This window comes from Amyelois transitella, chromosome 26 (genome assembly GCF_032362555.1).
Source record: "Amyelois transitella isolate CPQ chromosome 26, ilAmyTran1.1, whole genome shotgun sequence".
Classification (NCBI taxonomy): Eukaryota; Metazoa; Arthropoda; class Insecta; order Lepidoptera; family Pyralidae; genus Amyelois; species Amyelois transitella.
The window spans coordinates 1,131,519-1,152,133 of NC_083529.1; the positions used below are offsets into that span (position 1 = coordinate 1,131,519).

Here is a 20,615-nt window from a genome sequence, read left to right on the forward strand (position 1 = left end):
TGATTTAATTTTCTTTTTTTAAATAACAATTGCTTTTTCTAAAGTTAATGTAGATCATTGTGTGGGTAAAATTTGCAGATTTTTTAGACATAACAAAATTCGCAAATAACAGCGTCTGAAGTCCGTTTTTTCATTAGGAAACTTATTAATTTTGCATTTAATAGTTTTTGATTGTTTGTAAGTAGTAAAAGTATCCAGAAATCTAATGCACTCTGAATATCTTAATACGACTGAATACTGTGATATTAGTATTACGCATGATGTTTGTAAAAATAAATATTTTCTGTAAAGAAAATGTCTTTCTTTTTTGTTGTTAATTTTTGTGAGGACGTTTACATAAAGTTCCCGGTTCCTTATGAAGGTGCCGGCATCAAAAGGAAAAGGAATAGGACCACTCCATCTCATTTTCCGTGGATGTCGCAAGAGGCTTTTTTATATTAGTGCCGGGAACCACACGGCCAGATATAAATATCACTATGTTCGAATAAAAAAAAACATAATCGTAAATTCATATAATTTATTTCAAACACAAAGCGGAAACCGCCATGCTCTAAGTCTTTACATAAATAATATTAGCAAAAGTCAGCGTTTCTTCAAAATCGGTCGTTTAAAGTACAGTTTGAGACCTAAGATCTGTGCCTACGATACTACATTCAGTCTTCTGTGTCTGTTGGTTCTTCTCTTATGCAGGTCCCTCAGGTGGTCCTCATCATCATCATAAAGAGTTTTCTCAATCCAGCGCATGTAGGCTTCAACCTTTAATTTAAACATCAAATATCAAAACATAATCAAATAAGACCCTGTCTACCCCGGAAGGAATATAGACTAGATCTGACTATATGTTTGTTTGTTTGTAAACTCTTTATTGCATTTATTCTTATCTTATTTATGATTCCGTGTGGTTCCCGGCACCAATACAAAAAATAATAGGACCACTCCATCTCTTTCCCATGGATGTCGTAAAAGGGGACTAAGGGATAGGCTTACAAACTTGGGATTCTTTTCTAGGCGATGGGCCAGCAACCTGTCACTATATGAATCTCAATTCTATCATTAAGCCAAACAGCTGAACGTGGCCATTTAGTCTTTCAAGACTGTTGGCTCTGTCTACCCCGCAAGGGATATAGACGTGACCATATGTATGTATGTATGTATTTATGATTCCCTTACCTTCGTGTAAACATCTGGTTTTCCCCTAGCACAGGGGATGCCCCACGACACGATGCCAACCTGGCGACCCTCCCTCACAAGAGGACCTCCTGAATCACCCTGGACGAATAAATAAAAATACACATTCGAAGCACATACGACGGCCTCTGTGGCGCAGCGGTAGTGCGCTTGTCTGTGTCACCGGAGGTCCCGGGTTCGAATCCCGGCCAGGGCATGATGAGAAACGAACTTTCTCTGATTGGCCTGGGTCTTGGATGTTTAAAGATCTATATACGTATTTATTATAAAATATAGTATCGTTGAGTTAGTATCTCGTAACACAAGTATGTTTAAAGATCTATATACCTACGTATTTATTATAAAATATAGTATCGTTGAGTTAGTATCTCGTAACACAAGTTTCGAACTTACTTCCGAGGCTAACTCAATCTGTGTAATTTGTCCCGTATATATTTATTTACATAATGGTATATTGCGAAAGACTTAAGAACCTTAAGTAAAGGAATAAGTTCTCCTAAGATTTGCGATTACAACTTAAGTTTGATATCAGTTCGCTTAATACTATCATACTCATATACATACATACATATGGTCACATCTATATCCCTTGCGGGGTAGACAGAGCCAACAGTCTTGAAAAGAGTGAATGGCAACGTTCAGCTATTTGGCTTAATGATAGAATTGAGATTCAAATAGTGACAGGTTGCTAGCAAATCGCTTAAAAAAGAATCCCAAGTTTGTAAGCCTATCCTTAGTCGCCTTTTACGACATCCATGGGAAAGAGATGGAGTGGTCCTATTATTTTTTGTATTGGTGCCAGGAACCACACGGCACTGTACCTACTCGTATACTTATATCTATATGTACTGTGGATCCCGGCACCATTAGAAAAAAGAAAAAGACTACTCCATCTCTTTCTCATGGGTTACGTAAAAGGCGACTCGGGAGTAGACTTATAAACTTGAGACTCTTATTTTAGGCAATGGGTTAGCAACCTGTCTCTATTTGAACGTGGGCTATCAGTTTTTAGGGATATAGACGTGATTATATGTATGTACGTATGTATCTATGTATGTATACATATATACATAAAATCACGCCTCTTTCCCGGAGGGGTAGGCAGAGACTACCTCCTTCCACTTGCCACGATCTCTGCATATTTCCTTCGCTTCATCCACATTCATAACTCTCTTCATGCAAGCTCGGCGGTTTCGGGTACTTTTGACCTGACCCTTTACCAGGACGTCCTTAATTTGATCAAGATATGTTCGTCTAGGTCTTCCCACTCCAACCTTTCCCTCCACACTCTCCATGTATATCTGCTTAGTCAACCTGTTTTCATTCATCCTCTCCACATGACCGAACCACCTCAACATACCCTTTTCTATTCCTGTAACTACACCCTCTTTCACATCACAACATTCCCTTATCACGCTGTTCCTTATCCGGTCACTCAGTTTCATGTATGTATGTATGTCTCAGGCAGGCATGTACAACGTACATGACAAGCCCCTTCACCAGCTTTGGTCAGAGCACAGATCTGGGTTTCGAAGACCTCGTTCACATTCTTATGGGCTTCCTTGCAGTCCTCGTAAGTTATCGCTTTCAGGTCCAGCTGCATCAGGTCGTTTGGGAGACGCCCTGGGTACTGTAATACCATAAAAATATATATTATACATACATACATACATATGGTCACGTCTATATACCTTGCGGGGTAGACAGAGCCAACAGTCTTGAAAAGACTGAATGGCCACGTTCAGCTATTTGGCTTAATGATAGAACTGAGATTCAAATAGTGACAGGTTGCTAGCCCATCGCCTAAAAGAGGAATCCTAAGTTTATAAACCTAGCACTTAGTCGCCTTTTACGACATCCATGGGAAAGAGATGGAGTGGTCCTATTCTTTTTTGTAATGGTGCCGGGAACCACACGACACAAAATTATATATATTTTTATTATTAAAATCTCATATAAATATATTAATCTGAACAATGTATTCTCTCGTCCACATTCTATTCTAAGTTTGGATATTTGTGAAGTTGACGTTGTTGAAGAAAATGCTGCAGTGCAGTTTGTTACTGCTTCTTTTGCACTGACGCCTTGGAAGCGGCAGTAAACTTAGTTTTTAAGTAATTTATTTGAAGTCAACCAATGTTGTGAAACTAAAAGTTTTGACAATTATTAAGCGATATGAAGTATCCTATAATAATGAATAAAAAATTTGAATTTGAATTTGAAAAAATTTGTAAGAAATGAAATGGATAAGATATTATTAATTTACTGAACCTAGATTTAATCTGGCTTGCTTTAATTTTAGCTTTTGTTTTTTTATACTCAATTGTATTCATCATGTAATGAACTAGTTACCAACATTTATTTTTGTAGGTGGGCGCATCTACAAAATAATAATGGTACAGGTTTTTAGCAAATACCACGGGAACTATAGTATTTAAAGGTTGCTAGCCCATCGCCTAAAAAAATGGATCGCAATTTTATAAGCCTATCCCTTAGTCGCCTTTCACGACATCCATGGGAACGAGACGGAGTGGTCCTATTCTTTTTTTTATTGGTGCCGGGAACCACACGGCACCTAAACTAACTAAAAACTGATCTTAGTCGATGTGTGTTTATACTCACAGAAGTAGTCCCCCATCCAGTGAGTATCATATCCTCCCCTCTTTCCACCGGTTCATCGTTCAGCTCCACAGCATCAATTATACTCCCAAAATCGACTTCTTCATCAGTGAACAAAATGGCTATGTCGTTCTTGATCACGTCGTCGTCATATTCCTCATGAGCGACGATCTTTCGGATGCTGTAGGATTTCCCACCAGCTCGCAGTTGGTTGGTGCCTACAACTGCTCTTAGGTATTCTGGTCTGGCTCTGGAATCAGGTTTTTTATGGAAGGTGGAAGAGATAAGGTAAACACACACAATCACGACTATATCCCTTGCGGTGTAGACAGAGCCAAGCCAACAGTCTTGAAAAGACTGATAGGCCAAGTTCAGTTATTTGGCTTTAAGATAGAATTGAGATTCAAATAGTGACAGGGTGCTAGCCCATCGCCTAAAAGAATAATCCCAAGTTTATAAGCCAATCCCTTAGTCGCCTTTTAGGACATCCATGAAAGAGATGGAGTGGTCCTATTCTTTTTTTCTATTGGTGCCGGGAACCAAACGGCACTTTTTTGAAAATATATTTATTAAAATTCAACGTGTTTATTGTCGTCAGGGACGTGTTGTATGTAAAAATTAATCTAGGCGCCTTAAAAAATTGTAAAGCAAACCGTACATGCGAGTAGCGGGGTATTTGCTTAGCTTATAAGCGGCTCATGTGCGCATTTAACAAAAAGACATGTCTTTTTATAATTAGCTTGAAAACATTCATTAAATAAGTATATGATAAAAGAAAAACTGAACAATTTTTTTTTCAAGACCTTTGGTTCTGTCTACCCCGCAAGGTATACAGACGTGACCAATATGTATGTATGTTTTTTAGCATACTTTAAAATCCTAAAACCCAATCTAGATTCCTTCATATATACCTGTCAACGCAATGAGCGGCCGTCAGTATGACCCTGGGGGTCACTAGTGACGCCCCACAGAAATGCCAGACTCCAAACCAGCGTAAAGACACCTGGTAGGGGATGGATCCGTTTGGGGCCTTGGTGCCCCCCACTATTCGTTCCCAGTCGTCCCGGCCCTCGATTGAGGAGTAGAACTCTGATGAGACTGGAATGAAATTATATTATGTTTATATTTCGTCTTTATTCCTTAAAATAAATAAAAAATATCTGCGAATGAATCCTTTAGGCTCGGGGTAGACAGAGCCACACTCGACTCGAAGCAACAAGACTCGAAAGACACGTTTATTGTTTACGTGTTACGAGTAAGTTAACGTGAAATTAGCTTTATTGATGCAATTAAGATTCACAGATTGCATTGATCATAGGACGAAGTTTTATATTTTTGTGAATAAGTTGAATTTAATTATAAAGGAAAGTACGTAAAATAATTATATCAAATGAAAAAAACAGGTCTGAAGTTAACATAAAAAATAACATTAATTCAAAATAAATTAAATATCATTATTAAAATAAAATTTGATATCTATATTGCAATAAAAAGTAAGTTTTAAAAATAAAAAGATAGAGAGCAAAATATCCTGTCAGAAGTGGGATTCGAACCCACGCCCACAGAAGTGGACTGCGACCTGAACGCAGCGCCTTAGACCGCTCGGCCATCCTGACTTATGAAGCATTGGCGAAATTAACAATTTATATCCTATTACTGTACTGTGAGACAAAAATAGAACTATGACGTCATACATAACCATGATTTGACTTGTGTCGTACTTCATATGTATAAACCGGCCAAGTGCGAGACGGATTTGTTTACGTAGGGTTCCGTACCATTATATTGTCATCTAAATTATCTCATAAACTAGGTATTCACTTGATCAGTATTGATAAATGAAACCAATATTCGTTGAAATAATTTATTCATTGGCTTAATTAAGTGCATTTTTATTTTTTCAAATAAAATCTTTATCGAAAAAATAAATGAGATTCAAAATAAACTTAACAATTAGGTAATTGATTTATTGGGAGAAGAGAGGGAAAATCACGCCTCCCCATTTATTTATATATTTACGTACCGTACATCAAGGACAAAGATACAACTAGAAGTTGATTAAGAAGAAATTTAGTACACTTATTTCTAGAAAAATTTCTTCCAGTAGGTACTTTTCACGTGTTGGTTTGGCAAGATGTAAAGTAATTATCAAATAATATTTTAAATCTTACCAAAACTCATAAAAATCCCAAACAAACACAAATAAACCACACGAAAATCCATGACACCGCTTTTGAAAACTGACTGGCAACAAGAAATATTTTACTTTATATACTTTCCTAAATTTTATCTACAAAATTATGCGTGCGTCAAATTATTCTCAATTACTGTGGTCTAAATTCTTATGGTGATACCCCTATAAGACTATTGCATATGGAGTTCATACGAAAATCACTTTTTACGCCATCTAGCGGCCGTAAAATAAACTCTAGAAGCGTGTGTTAGCAACAGATGATCTGATCCTACCGAAGTTCTATGTTTTAAAACGATTTTACGCTCACACACATCACGTCTATCCCTTAAGGGGTAGACAGAGCTGACTGTCTCTGAAGTATGAAAAAAGAAAAGGTACACTCTATCTCTTTTCCTTGAATGTCGTGTAAGGCGACTAAGGAATAAGCTTATAAACTTGAGATTATACTTTTAGGCGGTGGGCTAGCAAGCTGTCACTATTTGGATCTTAACTCTATCATTAAGCCAAACAGCTGAACGTGGCCTTTCAGACCTATCAGTCTCCTCCAGAATGTTGGCTCTGTCTAACCCGCAAGGGATATAGACGTGATGATATGTATGTATGTAATTAGTAATTTTAAGGCGGTCAAACACAGCGTATTGAGAAATAACAATCTATATTTGTACGGCATTTCTTTACGATATTGTTTATTACCTACCTATTGATTTACTGTAAAGAAATCATTATTCAAATTTATCTCATACAAGTGTCATACATTACGAAAGCGAAATTACAGATTACTATAATGATAATCCGACCTCAATACATGCGATCAAAGAATGCTATGAAATGTGCCGGCACTAGAATATGGTGTTTTCATGGTACGTTATTTTATGGTGCCCATTAGTTTGTTCTTCACATCATCATTCTCCTAGCGTTCGTCCCTTCTGCCGGGTTAAGACTTCATGCACTAGCATGCAAATAAAAGATATTAATATTCGCTACTCTTTAATGTGCATCTTTGAAATAAACCAATATTAAAGTAAGTCTTTCTTTTAAATTTTTTTAGCAAAAGAAGAATAATTTAATGTGAATTATTTTTTGTTCTGATCTCCACGATTTTACCTTAGTAAAAAATAAAACTTTGTAATTTATATTTCTTAACCTCTTTGGCGCCCAATTAAATAGGTCCGTCGCTTTTACAAACAGGACGCAGTAATTTGCTAGTGTTTAGAATGCCTTTCGTTGCTCGCATATGAATGACGTAGAATGTTGCATGCATGCCGATTAGGCAAGAAGGTAAGAAAATTGGATTTGTGATGTGTGAGAGTAGCCGTGTGGTTCCCGGAACTTTAAAACACTTTAGCAAGAGCTGGTAAGAACCAGTGAATGGCTACTAAGTGTAAATTGTACAAATCTGAATTAGTCATCTTATATTCCGTTATCTAGAGTTTAAGTATAAAAAACAAAACAGTGTATAGACGTAGACAAAAAGGTGGACGGAGTTTTACTTTATGGCCAAATGAAGCACCATTAGTAGTCCAGTCCACAAAAATATACTACACACGCACACACTCTCAACAATAGTGTGACAGTTGGCAGCCATTACGTCATAGATGTGTCATAGATTATCTCAGGAAATTGCAAGATTTCTGTCATTCACACATGCGGACAAAAGCTCTTTTACGATGGTTCACTTTTTTTTAAACCACACTCCTTCTATCTTTTTCTCTACGTCAACCGCTTTCCTTTTCGTGCAAATTGTAAAAGTTAACAATGGATTTTTCTGAAATACTTAGGATTCTTATTTTAGACGATGGACTAGCGACCTGAGGGGTAAGTGCGAGTTTTACTCGATCAAACGCGCCGGGCAAGTAATCACGAATTTGTATGGAATTGCATTAGTACCATCGCGTTACCACTAGGTGGCGCTGGTCAAACAGATACAAATCGGGTTTACTTGCTCGACGCGCTTTATCGAGTAAAACTCGTAAAGCCATCTAGGCTGAACGTGCTATTCGAATGTAGCAACCTCTGTCTCCCCCGCAAGAGCTAAAGACGTGGTTTATTTATTACTAGACGCCGCCCGCGACTTCGTCCGCGTGGAAACCCTATCATAACTTAACAATCAATCCCGCGGGAACTTCGGGATAAAAAGTAGCCTATATGTTATTCTGGGTCTTCAGCTACCTACATACGAAATTTCATCGTAATCGGTTCAGTAGTTTTTGCGTGAAAGAGTAACAAACATCCATACTGACATCCTGACATACTCACAAACTTTCGCCTTTATAATGTTAATAGGATGTACATACATATGTTTGTTCATTCATCTTCTAACTTCATATATACCTTCTCCAATACTTTATTAAATATGAATCCCGGACCAAATTAAGATTTCATTCGTCAATACGTTTTATTGTTTTGGGATGTCTCTTGCGCCGTTATAATGGCCGCCATTGTAAAATGGCGGGACACTTTGTCTCGGAATGTGAAATGGATTTTTGAATAATAAATAGATGTATCTTAAAAAATATTATAAATCCCTGTATGCCTTACCAAAATGATAAACGATTTAATTCTGAGCACTAAAAGTAACAGTCCTAAAATTTAGCTCAAATACATAATCATCATTTGCCGTGTGGTTCCCGGCACCAGTTAACAAAAAGAATAGAACCACTCCTTCTCTTGCCCATGGATGTCGTAAAAGGCGACTAAGGGATAGCCTTGGGATTCCTATTTTAGGCGATGGGCTAGCGACGTAGCGACCTCTCACTATTTGAATCTCAACATACATACATACATACATAAAATCACGCCTCTTTCCCGGAGGGGTAGGCAGAGACTACCTCTTTCCACTTGCCACGATCTCTGCATACTTCTTTCGCTTCGTCCACATTCATAATTCTCTTCATACAAGCTCGGCGGTTTCGGGTACTTTTGACCTGACCCTTTACCAGGACGTCCTTAATTTGATCAAGATACGTTCGTCTAGGTCTTCCCACTCCGACCTTTCCCTCCACACTCTCCTTGTATATCTGCTTAGTCAACCTGCTTTCATTCATCCTCTCCACATGACCGAACCATCTTAACATACCCTTTTCTATTCCTGTAACTACATCTTCTTTCACATCACAACATTCCCTTATCACGCTGTTCCTTATCCTGTCACTCAATTTCACACCCATCATACTCCTTAACGCTCTCATTTCCACTGCATTTATTCTGCTTTCATGCTTCTTTTGCCATACCCAACTTTCACTCCCATACATTAATGTCGGGACCAACACGCCCCTGTGCACAGCCAGTCGAGCCTTTTTGGATAGTTTCTGACTGCTCATAAAGGCATGCAAAGCTCCATTCACCATGTTCCCCGCGTTCACTCTCCTTTCAATATCACTATCATACTTGCCATCTGATGTAAACTTTGATCCTAGATATACAAACTCTTTCACTTGCTCCACTTTTTCTCCTCCAATCAAAATATTACATGCTGTCATTTCTTTCTCCATTTCAAAAACCAGTGTTTTAGTTTTACTTACGTTCACTTTCATTCCTTTCTCTTTTAAAGCTTCATGCATACAGTTTACCATCTCCTGTAACTCCTCCGCTGATGACGCCAGTATAACCTGATCGTCGGCATAGAGCAGACATTTGACGAGTAACTCATTCATCCTTAATCCACTTTTAGACTATTTCAAATCTGTCAAACAGCTATCCATAAATAGGTTGAACAGCCACGGTGACGCAACACATCCTTGCCTAACGCCTTTCTCAATCTTAAACCACTCAGTGTGCGCTCCGTTTATCCTGACACAAGCACTCGAATCCTCATATAAGGATTTCAGTGCTCGTATTAAGAGACTGCTCACCCCATGCATAGAAAGTGCTGACCACAATTCATTCCTCTCAACTCTGTCATAGGCCTTTTCCAGATCTACGAATGTGCAATAGACTTTTTGACTCTTGGCCAAAAACTTTTCGGCTATGCACCGCAAGGAAAAGACCTGATCAGTACATCCCATTCCCTTTCGAAATCCCGCTTGAGCATCCCATATTTTTTAATCTCAATTCTATCATTAAGCCAAACAACTGAACGTGGCCTATCAGGCCTTTCAAGACTGTTGGCTCTGTCTACCTCGCAAAAGTTTATGCATGTATGTATGTAAAACAGGATCTGTAGCAATGAGACAGTGGACATGAGTATTCATAACTCTAAGAAACAATCGTGAGGTACGCATTCTTCATTTCTTTAATGTTAATTTGTAATCAAACCATCACCTAAAAGAAGAATCCCAAGTTTACAAGCCCGTCCCTTGGTTGCCTATTACGACATACATTGGAAAGAGATAGAGTGATCCTATTCTTTTCTTTATTGGTGCCGGGAACCACGCGGCACAGCCGGGAACCACACGGCAAGGTATAGTTAAGGCAGAAGGCACAGGTTCAAATCCCACCGCGGCCATGTTCCAATGATCTATTTTCGAATTTATATACATTAGTTTAAATACTAACCGATGCTCTTACGGCGAGGGAAAAAATCGTGAGGAAATCTGAACATTTGAGCAACTGGATGTGTAACCGTGATCGATCTCATACGGTTTAGGTTAACCTGCAAAAGTTGCAGAGTTAGAAGGTCGCTTCGTGTTAAACCCTGACTCAGCCAATCCAGGATCCATGGTCTAAGGCATATAGCCCAGGCTGCTCTCCAGATTTATGAGCATGCAACCTAAAGACAAGAGGAAGAAGACATAAATAAATAAATATATACGGGACAAGTTAGCCTCGAAGTAAGTTTGAGACTTGTGTTACGAGATACCTACTAACTCAACGATACTATATTTTATAATAAATACTTATATAGATAAACATCCAAGACCCAGGCCAATCGGAGAAAGTTCATTTCTCATCATGCCCTGGCCGGGATTCGAACCCGGGACCTCCGGTGTTACAGATAAGCGCACTACCGCTTCGCCACAGAGGCCGTCAAAATAAGGATAAGATATAATTAGGGTTGCCAACCATACTTTATAATAACATATCCTTCTTTATTTTTGGTAATAATACTTTATAGTTTTGCATACAAATAAAGTATGCGAAAATACATCATATGTTAAGTATATCAATCATAGAGAGAAATAGGGCGTCATTAAATTGAATAAAAAACGAATTATTCATTTATTTAAATTTAAATTTTGATTGTCAAACAACTTTCGAAACATTTAAAGGTTGCAAGAAATAGTTAGCATGAGCTAAAAGCTTTTTTAAAAATACTTTTTTATCTTCCAAATCTTTATTTCTTTCCCATTCAAACAATTTTATACGTTTTTTTTGTAAAAAAATGTTGGCAACCCTAGATATAATTATTGTCCAATTCACTTACATACACAAGCAAACTTTGCAGTCCAAGGGAATCTGGGTAAAAAGTGTGTAAAGCATTTTGTTTGTCAAATAACAAGCTATCATTGTTTTATGGGTATTTGTAAATATCACATTTTTTTTTACCACGAACATCTTCATTCCTCTTCTTAGATTCGTCTAAAAAGTACTAACACTGAACGTTGTCTTAGCTATGTAGTAATTACTAACTTTTGAAAAATGAAACTGAGTTTTAGTGATATATTTTACGTTGTCATGATTTTTTGTTGTAAGTTATTTTTTATTTTTTTTAAATTAGAATCGTTAAGGTAAAAAAAATCTCTCTGTGTGTGGTTTTTTTTTATTCTTACACATACATAGGTATAATCATGACTTGCGGGGTAGTCATAGCCGACAGTCTTGAAAAGTTTGAAAGGCTACGTTCATCTGTATGAATTTATGTGACAGGTTGCTAGCCCATCGCTTAATAAAATCCCAAATTTATAAGCCTTAGTCGTTTTTACAACATCCATGGGAAAGAGATGGGGTGGTCCTATTCTTACTTAATTCTATCATAAAACCAAATAGCTGAACGTGGCCCATCAGTCTTTTCGGGACTTTTGGCTCTGTCTTCCCCGCAAGGGATGTAAACCTGACTATATGTATGTATGTATTTTCAGGTTTACCTACAGTTCACTGCCAATTCTTCGAGTGTCATGACGACCCCACCACAGACCCAGCTGAGGGTGATTTGGATGAGTTCCAGTTCTCCTGGCTAGGTCTCTTGCAGTACATACATGGTATATGCTCTCCAACCCACTATGGATAATATATTGATGGTTGAGTAACCCCCTTTTTAGGGGGTTCTAACGATAAATAATACGACTAAAGCCGAATGATATTGTTTTGCTTACTAATCTATACTTATATTATAAAGCTGAAGAGTTTGTTTGTTTTTTTGAACGTGCTAATCTCAGGAACTACTGGTTCGAATTGAAAAATTCTTCAGAAATTTTCAAATCCAGTGGGTTACCAAATAAAGTAAATATGACTATAGTAAAGACTGAAACTGACCAAATAGCTGAACGTGGCCATTCAGTCTTTTCAAGACTGTTGGTTCTGTCTACCACGCAAGGGATATAGACGTGTCCATATGTATGTATGTTTCCAAAACTGTTGCAGTTAAAAACGCCACTCCCCACTACTTCAGAGTTCCAAGAGTGGTGCTGATCAGCAGACAGTTTGCTTTGTCAACGGCTGTGGACGCGGCTCAAGTACCTGATGGGTATGCTTTGTAAGTACAGTTCTTCCTTCTCGTCTCAATTCAGGTTTCATCCTCATCCTTAGACAAATATACATCTCCTGGAGGGTTAGGCAGAGACTACATCTTTCCACTTGTTACGATATCTGCATACTTCCTTCGCTTCATCCACATTCATAACTGTCTTTATGCAAGCTCGGCGGTTTCGACTGATAAAGAACTTATAATTAGTAGTTACTTACTATGTAGCGGGAGTGATAGTACGGGTTCGACTGCTACCAAAGGACTTTTGCTAGGACGTCCTTAATTTGATGAAGATACGTTCTAGGCCTTCCCTCACCGACCTTTCCCTCCACACTCTCCTCGTATATTTGCTTAGTCAACTTGCTTTTCATTCATCCTCTCCACATGACCAAACCTTAATAAAAAAATGTCCTACAAAATTGACATAACCTTTAATTTTCATCTCTTTCCCATGGATATTGTAAAAGGCGACTAAGGGATAGGCTTACAAACTTGGGATTCTTTTTTAGGCGATGGGCTAGCAACCTGTCACTATTTTAATCTCAATTATATCATTAAGCCAAATAGCTGAACGTGGCCTATCAATCTTTCAAGACTGTTGGCTCTGTCTACCCCACAAGGGATAAAGACGTGACCATATGTATGTATGTTTAATTTTCAGAGGTAATGTAGTCTTCTCAGACTACGAACGGGATGAAAAAGAGTGTGGTGTCAGTATTGAAGATTTAGCCCGTGGCGCTGAATGTGATCCAGCTATAGTCCTGATGCCTATAGCTGATGTTCTTTTGCATCCTGAATACAAACACTTCAAGGCTACAGACAGTGTGGCTATATTGAAGCTGATCATGCCCATCAAGTCACGTAAGTCCGCAACTTGCCGTCATGTAAATTGAGATATGTACTTTTTAAATTTTGCTGTGAAAGTGGCTAGCAACTTGCATGGTGCAGTGTAGTTCTATGCACTTTTAAATACATAGGTCCACTTCCTCTCCTTCTTATGAATGTCGTAAAAATCAATTAAAGTATTAATCAATCTAGTGCAGCTTTTACCATAATTCTGTGTGGGTTACGTTCTGCAAAGGTTGCGGAGGTCAGATTGGAGTCGCTTCATGTAACCTGAGTTTTCCAAACCAGGGTTATGATCAAACGCGCATCCTTAGCTCTTCGGCAATAGTTGAGGATGTAAGTGGCATTATGGTGAGGAGAAAAAGGAATGAGATGGAAGAATATGGTGATCTTAATAGACCCCGTGATCATTCCAAAGAGAAATGACAGATATATTATACGGATTTTTTTTTTCTTTCAGACTATGTCATACCAGCGTGTCTACCGTTCAAGAACTATGTTATGGAGAAGACCAAAAGGCAACATCCAGAGAAATTGTTTCATGTTGATTTTCTGAATGGTAAGCTGCTTTCTCATTAAAACTCTTCTATCAGTACTTATTTTTGATGTCCAATCCTTGGTATTACGTCAACGATTCGGATCCTTTCATTCCTCACTCGTAAGTTACCCACTTCAGGGTCTTTTTCAACAGAATCTGACATACAATCTCTTACCCGTGGATGTCGTATGAAACGACTATTCTACGACAGGTGATAAGCGTTTCTACCTAAAGAAATACCGATGAACCAAGGTGGGACGTTTATGCCCTCACGAGTGTTATGGAAGTCAGACGATGGTTGCTATTTGTAAACTTACTTAACCCCTTTCTTTTATTTGTAAACTTACTCAAAGTTTATGTTTCTCGGCTTGTAGCCGCTTACTACATCCACTGAAAAGATATAAAGGAATGCAAGCTTACTGATGGAATTGAGATTCAGATAGTGACAGGTTGCTAGCCAGTCGCCTAAAAGAAGAATCCCAAGTTTAAAGAATATCCCTTAGTCGCCTTTAACGACATCCATGGGAAAGAGATGGAGTGGTCCTATCCTTTTTTCTAATGATGACGGGAACCACACGGCACCATCAGTAAAAAGAATGTTCCTATAATTTTTCTAGCTTTTCCTGTAGGCTTAGGCTTGCCTTACTTTCCTCCATCCCTTTTCAGTGGATGTAGCAAGCGGCCCATGGTCTAAGAGAATTCCGAGATACATACATACATATGGTCACGTCTATATCCCTTGCAGGGTAGACAGAGCCAACAGTATTGAAAAGACTGAATGGCCACGTTCAGCTATTTGGCTTAATGATAGAATTGAGTTTCAAATAGTGACAGGTTGCTAACCCAACGCCTAAAAAACCATCCCAAGTTTGTAAGCCTATCCCTTAGTCGCCTTTAACGACATCCATGGGAAAGAGATGGAGTGGTCCTATTCTTTTTTGTATTGGTGCCGGGAACCACACGGCAATTCCGAGATCATGAAAAGAATAATGGTAATTTATTTCCAGATGTTCCACGGGATTTCATCAATGAAGAGAAGCAAGTGACTCATTTACACCTTCTGCCGAGGGAACTGTGTTATCTTTATGACGATCCCGATGTAAGAATATTATCTATTCTCAGGCTTGTATTTTTTGTTCAAGTCGGGGACAAACGCTTATGCCGTTCCTACATGCATACATACATATGGTCACATCTATATCTCTTGCGGGGAAGACAGAGCCAACAGTCTTGAAAACCGAATGGCCACGTTCAGCTATTTGGCTTAATGATAGAATTGAGATTCAAATAGTGATAGGTTGCTAAGCCAACGCCTAAAAAGAATCCAAAGTTTGTAAGCCTATCCCTTAGTCGCCTTTTACGACATCCATGGGAAAGAGATAGAGTGCTAAAACTCCACAAAGGGTTTTGATGCAGTCTTTGATACATAGAGTGATTCAAGAGGAAGGTTTGCAAGTATAGTGGTCGCTAGTAAAAAATTTAAATAAAATACCTATTATGTACCATAGAACATTAGGAGTAGTGTTACGTGTCTTCCTCCTGTCCTGCTGAAGACTTATGAGGTGAAAGGACTAACGTACTAAAAACTAGTGCATCTGAAAATGTTCCCGTTTTTTTCACTAATTCCATGAGTTCAGTATCTTTCCGAATTGGTGTTCGTCATCCGACCGTATTTAATGTTGGTCAAATAAAACCTATATATGGTGACGTCTATATCGCTTGCGGGGTAGACAGAGCCAAAAGACTGAATGGCCACGTTCAGCTATTTGGCTTAATGATGGAAATGGTAACTATATATATCTGTGTAATTTGTCCCGTATATATAGGTATATTTATACAGGACAAATTACACAGATTGAGTTAGCCCCGAAGTAAGTGCGAGACTTGTGTCACGAGATACTAACTCAACGATACTATATTTTATAATAAATACTTATATAGATAAACATCCAAGACCCAGAACTAAAAGAAACACTTTCGATTTCAAAGTTCTAAGGAGTACTTACTTTTTTTCCAGAACGGAACCTATTTAATACTTATATAGATGAACATACAAGACCCAGAATTAACAGAAGCACTTTTGATTTCAAAGTTCTAAGGAGTACTAACCTATTTTCCAGAACGGAACCTATTTAATGAAGATGCGCAAGGCATGCACCACAGGCTGTAACTTCCACTCCGGCGCACCTACGTTGGTACACGAGCACACTGGACATTGGACCTTAGTGGCTCTTTCAGAAGGTATATTCTTCTTTATATTGTTACTGCCGTGTGGTTCCCGGCACCAATAGAAAAAAAATATGAGAGAGAAAATGCTGCAGTGTAGTTTGTTCCGCCGCTTCTTCTACACATGCGCTTTGGAAGCGGAGTAGTTATAATTAGATTTAAGTGATGTGACGTCAATAAGTGATTTATCCTATTTTGAAAATAAATCTTTTCAATTCTAAAAATAGGACTACTCCATCTCTTTCCCATGGATGTCGTAAAAGGCGACTAACGGATTGGCTTATAAACTTGGGATTCTTATTTTAGGCGATAGGCTAGCAATCGCTGTTTAAATCTCAAATCCACCATTAAGCCAATCACCTGAACGTGGCTTTTCAGTCTTTTCAAAGAGTGTTGGCTCTGTCTATCCCGCAAGGGATATAGACGTGATGATATGAATGAATGTATTATTGTAAGTTTTACTCTGGTCCAAGCTTGGTAAGGTTTCCATGCAATAATTGTGCTATATATTATCTGGCTTAACTCTAGAATGGTGCTCATAAGTCTTCAGAAAGGTGGTGATTCATTATTCCTCTTCATCCTGGCGTAAACGGTTACATAGTAAAGTAATAGTTACCTGATTTTAATAATAATAATAAATAACACTCACCTGTTTGCTTGAAAGTTGTGTTCACCTGTAATTGGGTTGCATGCTAGCACATAAATTGAATGTTACTCCTAAATTTATTTCATGTAACCTGTTGGTGTACCCAAATAAATAAATAAATAAATAAATACATCCTCACTCCTCTGGAGATGAGCTCAGCGTGAGCCTGGATTGTACGTATTATGGAATTCAGGTTACAGTAAGTCAGGATTTCACACGAAGCGACTCTACTCGACTTTACAGGGGAACCTGACCTCTTATGAAGATTCCTCCGCAGTGCATAAATAAAGTTATTGGTTCTAGGTGGATCACCATGCCCTGACCCCCTCCGCCCCCGCCGGCCGCCAACCCCCCCTCGCCATATCCTGCTATTCCCGTACGTGCCTTGGATTACAGCGGCTATCACCGGAAAGGCTGTTGGAGCGTTTGCTAAGGATGACCCTTTTGGTAATTTTCTTTGTTCATGTTTATCGTGTTTCGAAAAAGAAAATATACAAACATACATACAAGCATACATACAAGCATACATACAAACATACATACAAGCATACATACAAACATACATACAAGCATACATACAAGCATACATACAAGCATACATACAAGCATACATACAAGCATACATACAAGCACACATACAAGCATACATACAAGCATACATACAAACATATTGTCAAAACGTATGGTTGAGAACCCCACGATCCACCTTGCCCTTTGATTCCAGGGTACGTCATGCCTCGAGCCTCCATCCACGACAAGCACCACGAATGGGTGGGTCACTGGTGGATGGGTGGCCTCCGCTGCTTCGACCGGGGAGACGCATCCAACGACCTGTTCAAGTTTTACCACGAAATCTTCCAGGTCAAACCCACCACGCCTACGTATCTCATGTACCATTTGGAGGTAATTTGAAGTTGGTTAGTTAGTGTGCCGTGTGGTTTCCGGCACCAATACAAAAAAGAATGGGACCACTCCATCTCTTTCCCATGGATGTCGTAAAAGGCGACTAAGGGCTAGGGTAACATACTTGAGATTCTTTTTTAGGCGATTGGCTAACAACCTTTCACTATTTGAATCTCAATTCTATCTTAAAGCCAAATAGCTGAACGTGGCCTATCAGTCTTTACAAGACTGTTGGCTCTGTCTACCCCGCAAGGGATGTAGACGTGATTATATGTATGCATGTTAGTTAGTCTACGTTACGATATACCCGTTTACATTCTCATCTCTCCGGAGAAAAGTCACCAGACTTTTCTCCGATCTCTTCTCCAGAAATTTTGTTCATGGTCATGGATTGTGTATGTTGGGATGTTCCATGAATCGCCTCTCGTCTGACCTCCGCAACCTTTGCAGGGAAAAGTTACCCATGTGAGATCATGATAAATTTTATTATTAAATTACGCTTGTTTCCCAAATGGTAGGCAGAAACTTTCTTTCCACTTACCACGGTGAGGCTCACTTCTTTCGCTTCATCCATTTGCTTTGTAAGATACATACATACATATGGTCACGTCTATATCTCTAGCGGGGTAGACAGAGCCAAAAGTCTTGAAAAGAGCGAAAGGCCACACTCAGCTGTTTGTTTTTATGATAGAATTGAGAATCAAACAGTGACAGGTTGCTTGCTTATCACCTACAAGAGGAATACCAAGTTTACAAGACGTAAGCACTGTAAGATTAAGAAAAAAGTATTTAAAAATTTTGTCTTTTAAGAAATAATCTTCGTTAACAGATTACGGACGGTTGAATAAGTATTACATGCATATAATCACGTCTAGATCCCTTGCGGGGTAGACAGAGCCAACTGTCTTGATATTACTGATAGGCCACGTTCAGCTGTTTGTCTTATTGATAGAATTGAGATTCATATAAAGTGACAGGTTGCTAGCACGTCGCCTGAATAAGAAACACATTAAAACAAAATATGAGTCTGTAGCGGGAGCGATGTTTCGGCCCGACCGCCACCAAAGGGAAGATCTTCCGCCAGGCTGGTGTGATGCCTGGGGAACCGCGCGACACACGATAATGTGTCGGAGGTTGTATTTATGCTACAATCCACGAAATCTTGGTAATCGCGATTTAGATTCTTCGCTGCTATTGGCTGAACGCGTCAATTTCTTCGCGATGATTGACCGTTGTTCTGTGATTGGCTGTTTGTGACGTATGTCCTAAAGTTTTAACATACGTACATATGGTCACGTTTATATCCCTTGCGGGGTAGACAGAGCCAACAGTCTTGAAAATACTGAATGACCACGTTCAGCTATTTGGCTTAATGATAGAATAGAAGCTAAAGTTTTAATTTTTCAGGTATTTTCAAACTTCTACAGTACGATTATCTGCGCTAAGGTGGGCATGCCTTATCGTCTCGGGAAACCTAAAGTAACTGATCTAGACACACCAGTTATACGGGTAAGAAAAGCTTCTGAGAAATTGAAATAACTTGTTAGACATAGGTATTGAGTCCCGCTTAATGTAATTAACATATTGTAAGTCCTCCTAATATTATCAATGCGAAAGTTTGTGACTATGTCAGGATGTCAGTGTGGATGTTTGTTACTATTTTACGCAAAAACTACTGAACTGATTTCGATTAAATTTGTTATGTGGGTTGCTGAAGACCTAGAATAACATACAGGCTACTTTTTATCCTGTCTCTTAGTCGCCTTTTGCGAGATTCATGAGAACGAGATGGAGTGGTCCTATTCTTTTTTATTTTGCCGAGAACCACATATATATAAGAATATAAAGTACTATCAATCCCGCGGGATCGATAGGGGTTTCAATGCGGACGAAGTCGCGGGCCGCCTCTACTGTAGCAATAAAAAATAAATAAAAAAATTGTAAATGTTAAAGTTTGTTAAAAAAAATCTCTTTTTAAACATAGTACATACATATACATGGTCACCGTTATATCCCTTGCGGAGTAGACAGAGCCAACAGTCTTGAAAGGCTGACAGGCCACGTACAGCTTTTAGGTTTGACGATAGAACTGAGATTCAAATAGTGACAGGTTGCTAGCCCATCGCCTAAAAGGAGAATCTCAAATTGAGAAGCCCATACCTTAGTCGCCTTTTACGACATACATAGTTGAATCTCAATTCTATCGTTAAGCCAATAGCTGAACGTGGCCATTAAGTCTTTTCAAGACCGTTGGCTCTGTCTACCCCGCAAGGGATATGTATGTAAAATAAATTTATTTCAGGTGATGATACCAACAATAGCGTTTCAAACCACGTACCGATTCATTGTTGAGATGTGGGCTTACAACACATCAGATTCATCAACGGATTCCGACTCCACTTCGGAAACTGAGGAAAGCTCTGAATATAATATATCATAGTAGAATAGAATAGAATAGATTTATTTTCAAAATTGGATACAAGGTATCATTTATTGACGTCACATCACTTAAATCGAATTATAACTACTACCGCTTCCAAAGCGCAAGTGTAGAAGAAGCGGCGGAACAAACTACAGTGCAGCATTTTCATCGGACGTCAATTTACAGATATAGATCTCTTAAATCTAAATTGTGGACGAATGCACATTGTTTACATTAAGTCTTAATGTAATGTAATACACACATACATACATATAATCACTTCTATATCTCTTGCGGGGTAGACAGGGCCAACGGTCCTAAAAGACTGATAGGCCACGTTTAGCTATTTGGCTTAACGATAGAATCTGGATTCAAATAGTGACAGGTTGTTGGGTCATCGCCTAAAACAAG

At 38.7% G+C, this 20,615-nt stretch overlaps 2 protein-coding genes and 1 non-coding gene across 3 annotated transcripts; 1 reads left to right on the top strand and 2 right to left on the bottom strand.

Annotated features, from left to right (window-relative positions):
- Nucleotides 1-589: 589 nt before the first annotated feature.
- LOC106137048 (chymotrypsin-1-like) lies at nt 590-5,417 on the bottom strand. Its single transcript, XM_060951713.1, has 6 exons — nt 5,387-5,417; nt 4,719-4,905; nt 3,811-4,057; nt 2,672-2,818; nt 1,171-1,269; nt 590-756 (listed from the first exon to the last, which is right to left on the bottom strand). The coding sequence occupies exons 1-6, from the start codon at nt 5,415-5,417 to the stop codon at nt 640-642; spliced, it is 828 nt and encodes a 275-aa protein (XP_060807696.1). The 3' UTR covers nt 590-639.
- On the bottom strand, nt 5,340-5,423 carry Trnal-cag (transfer RNA leucine (anticodon CAG)). The gene has a single exon. It is a non-coding gene; the product is annotated as a tRNA-Leu (tRNA).
- A 7,964-nt stretch (nt 5,424-13,387) lies between these two features.
- LOC132903418 (uncharacterized) lies at nt 13,388-20,222 on the top strand. The gene is made up of 8 exons (XM_060951714.1): nt 13,388-13,484; nt 13,930-14,028; nt 15,015-15,106; nt 16,128-16,248; nt 17,183-17,326; nt 17,604-17,782; nt 19,190-19,291; nt 20,085-20,222. Exons 1-8 carry the CDS (start codon nt 13,388-13,390, stop codon nt 20,220-20,222), a joined length of 972 nt encoding a protein of 323 aa, XP_060807697.1.
- The last annotated feature ends 393 nt before the right edge of the window (nt 20,223-20,615 follow it).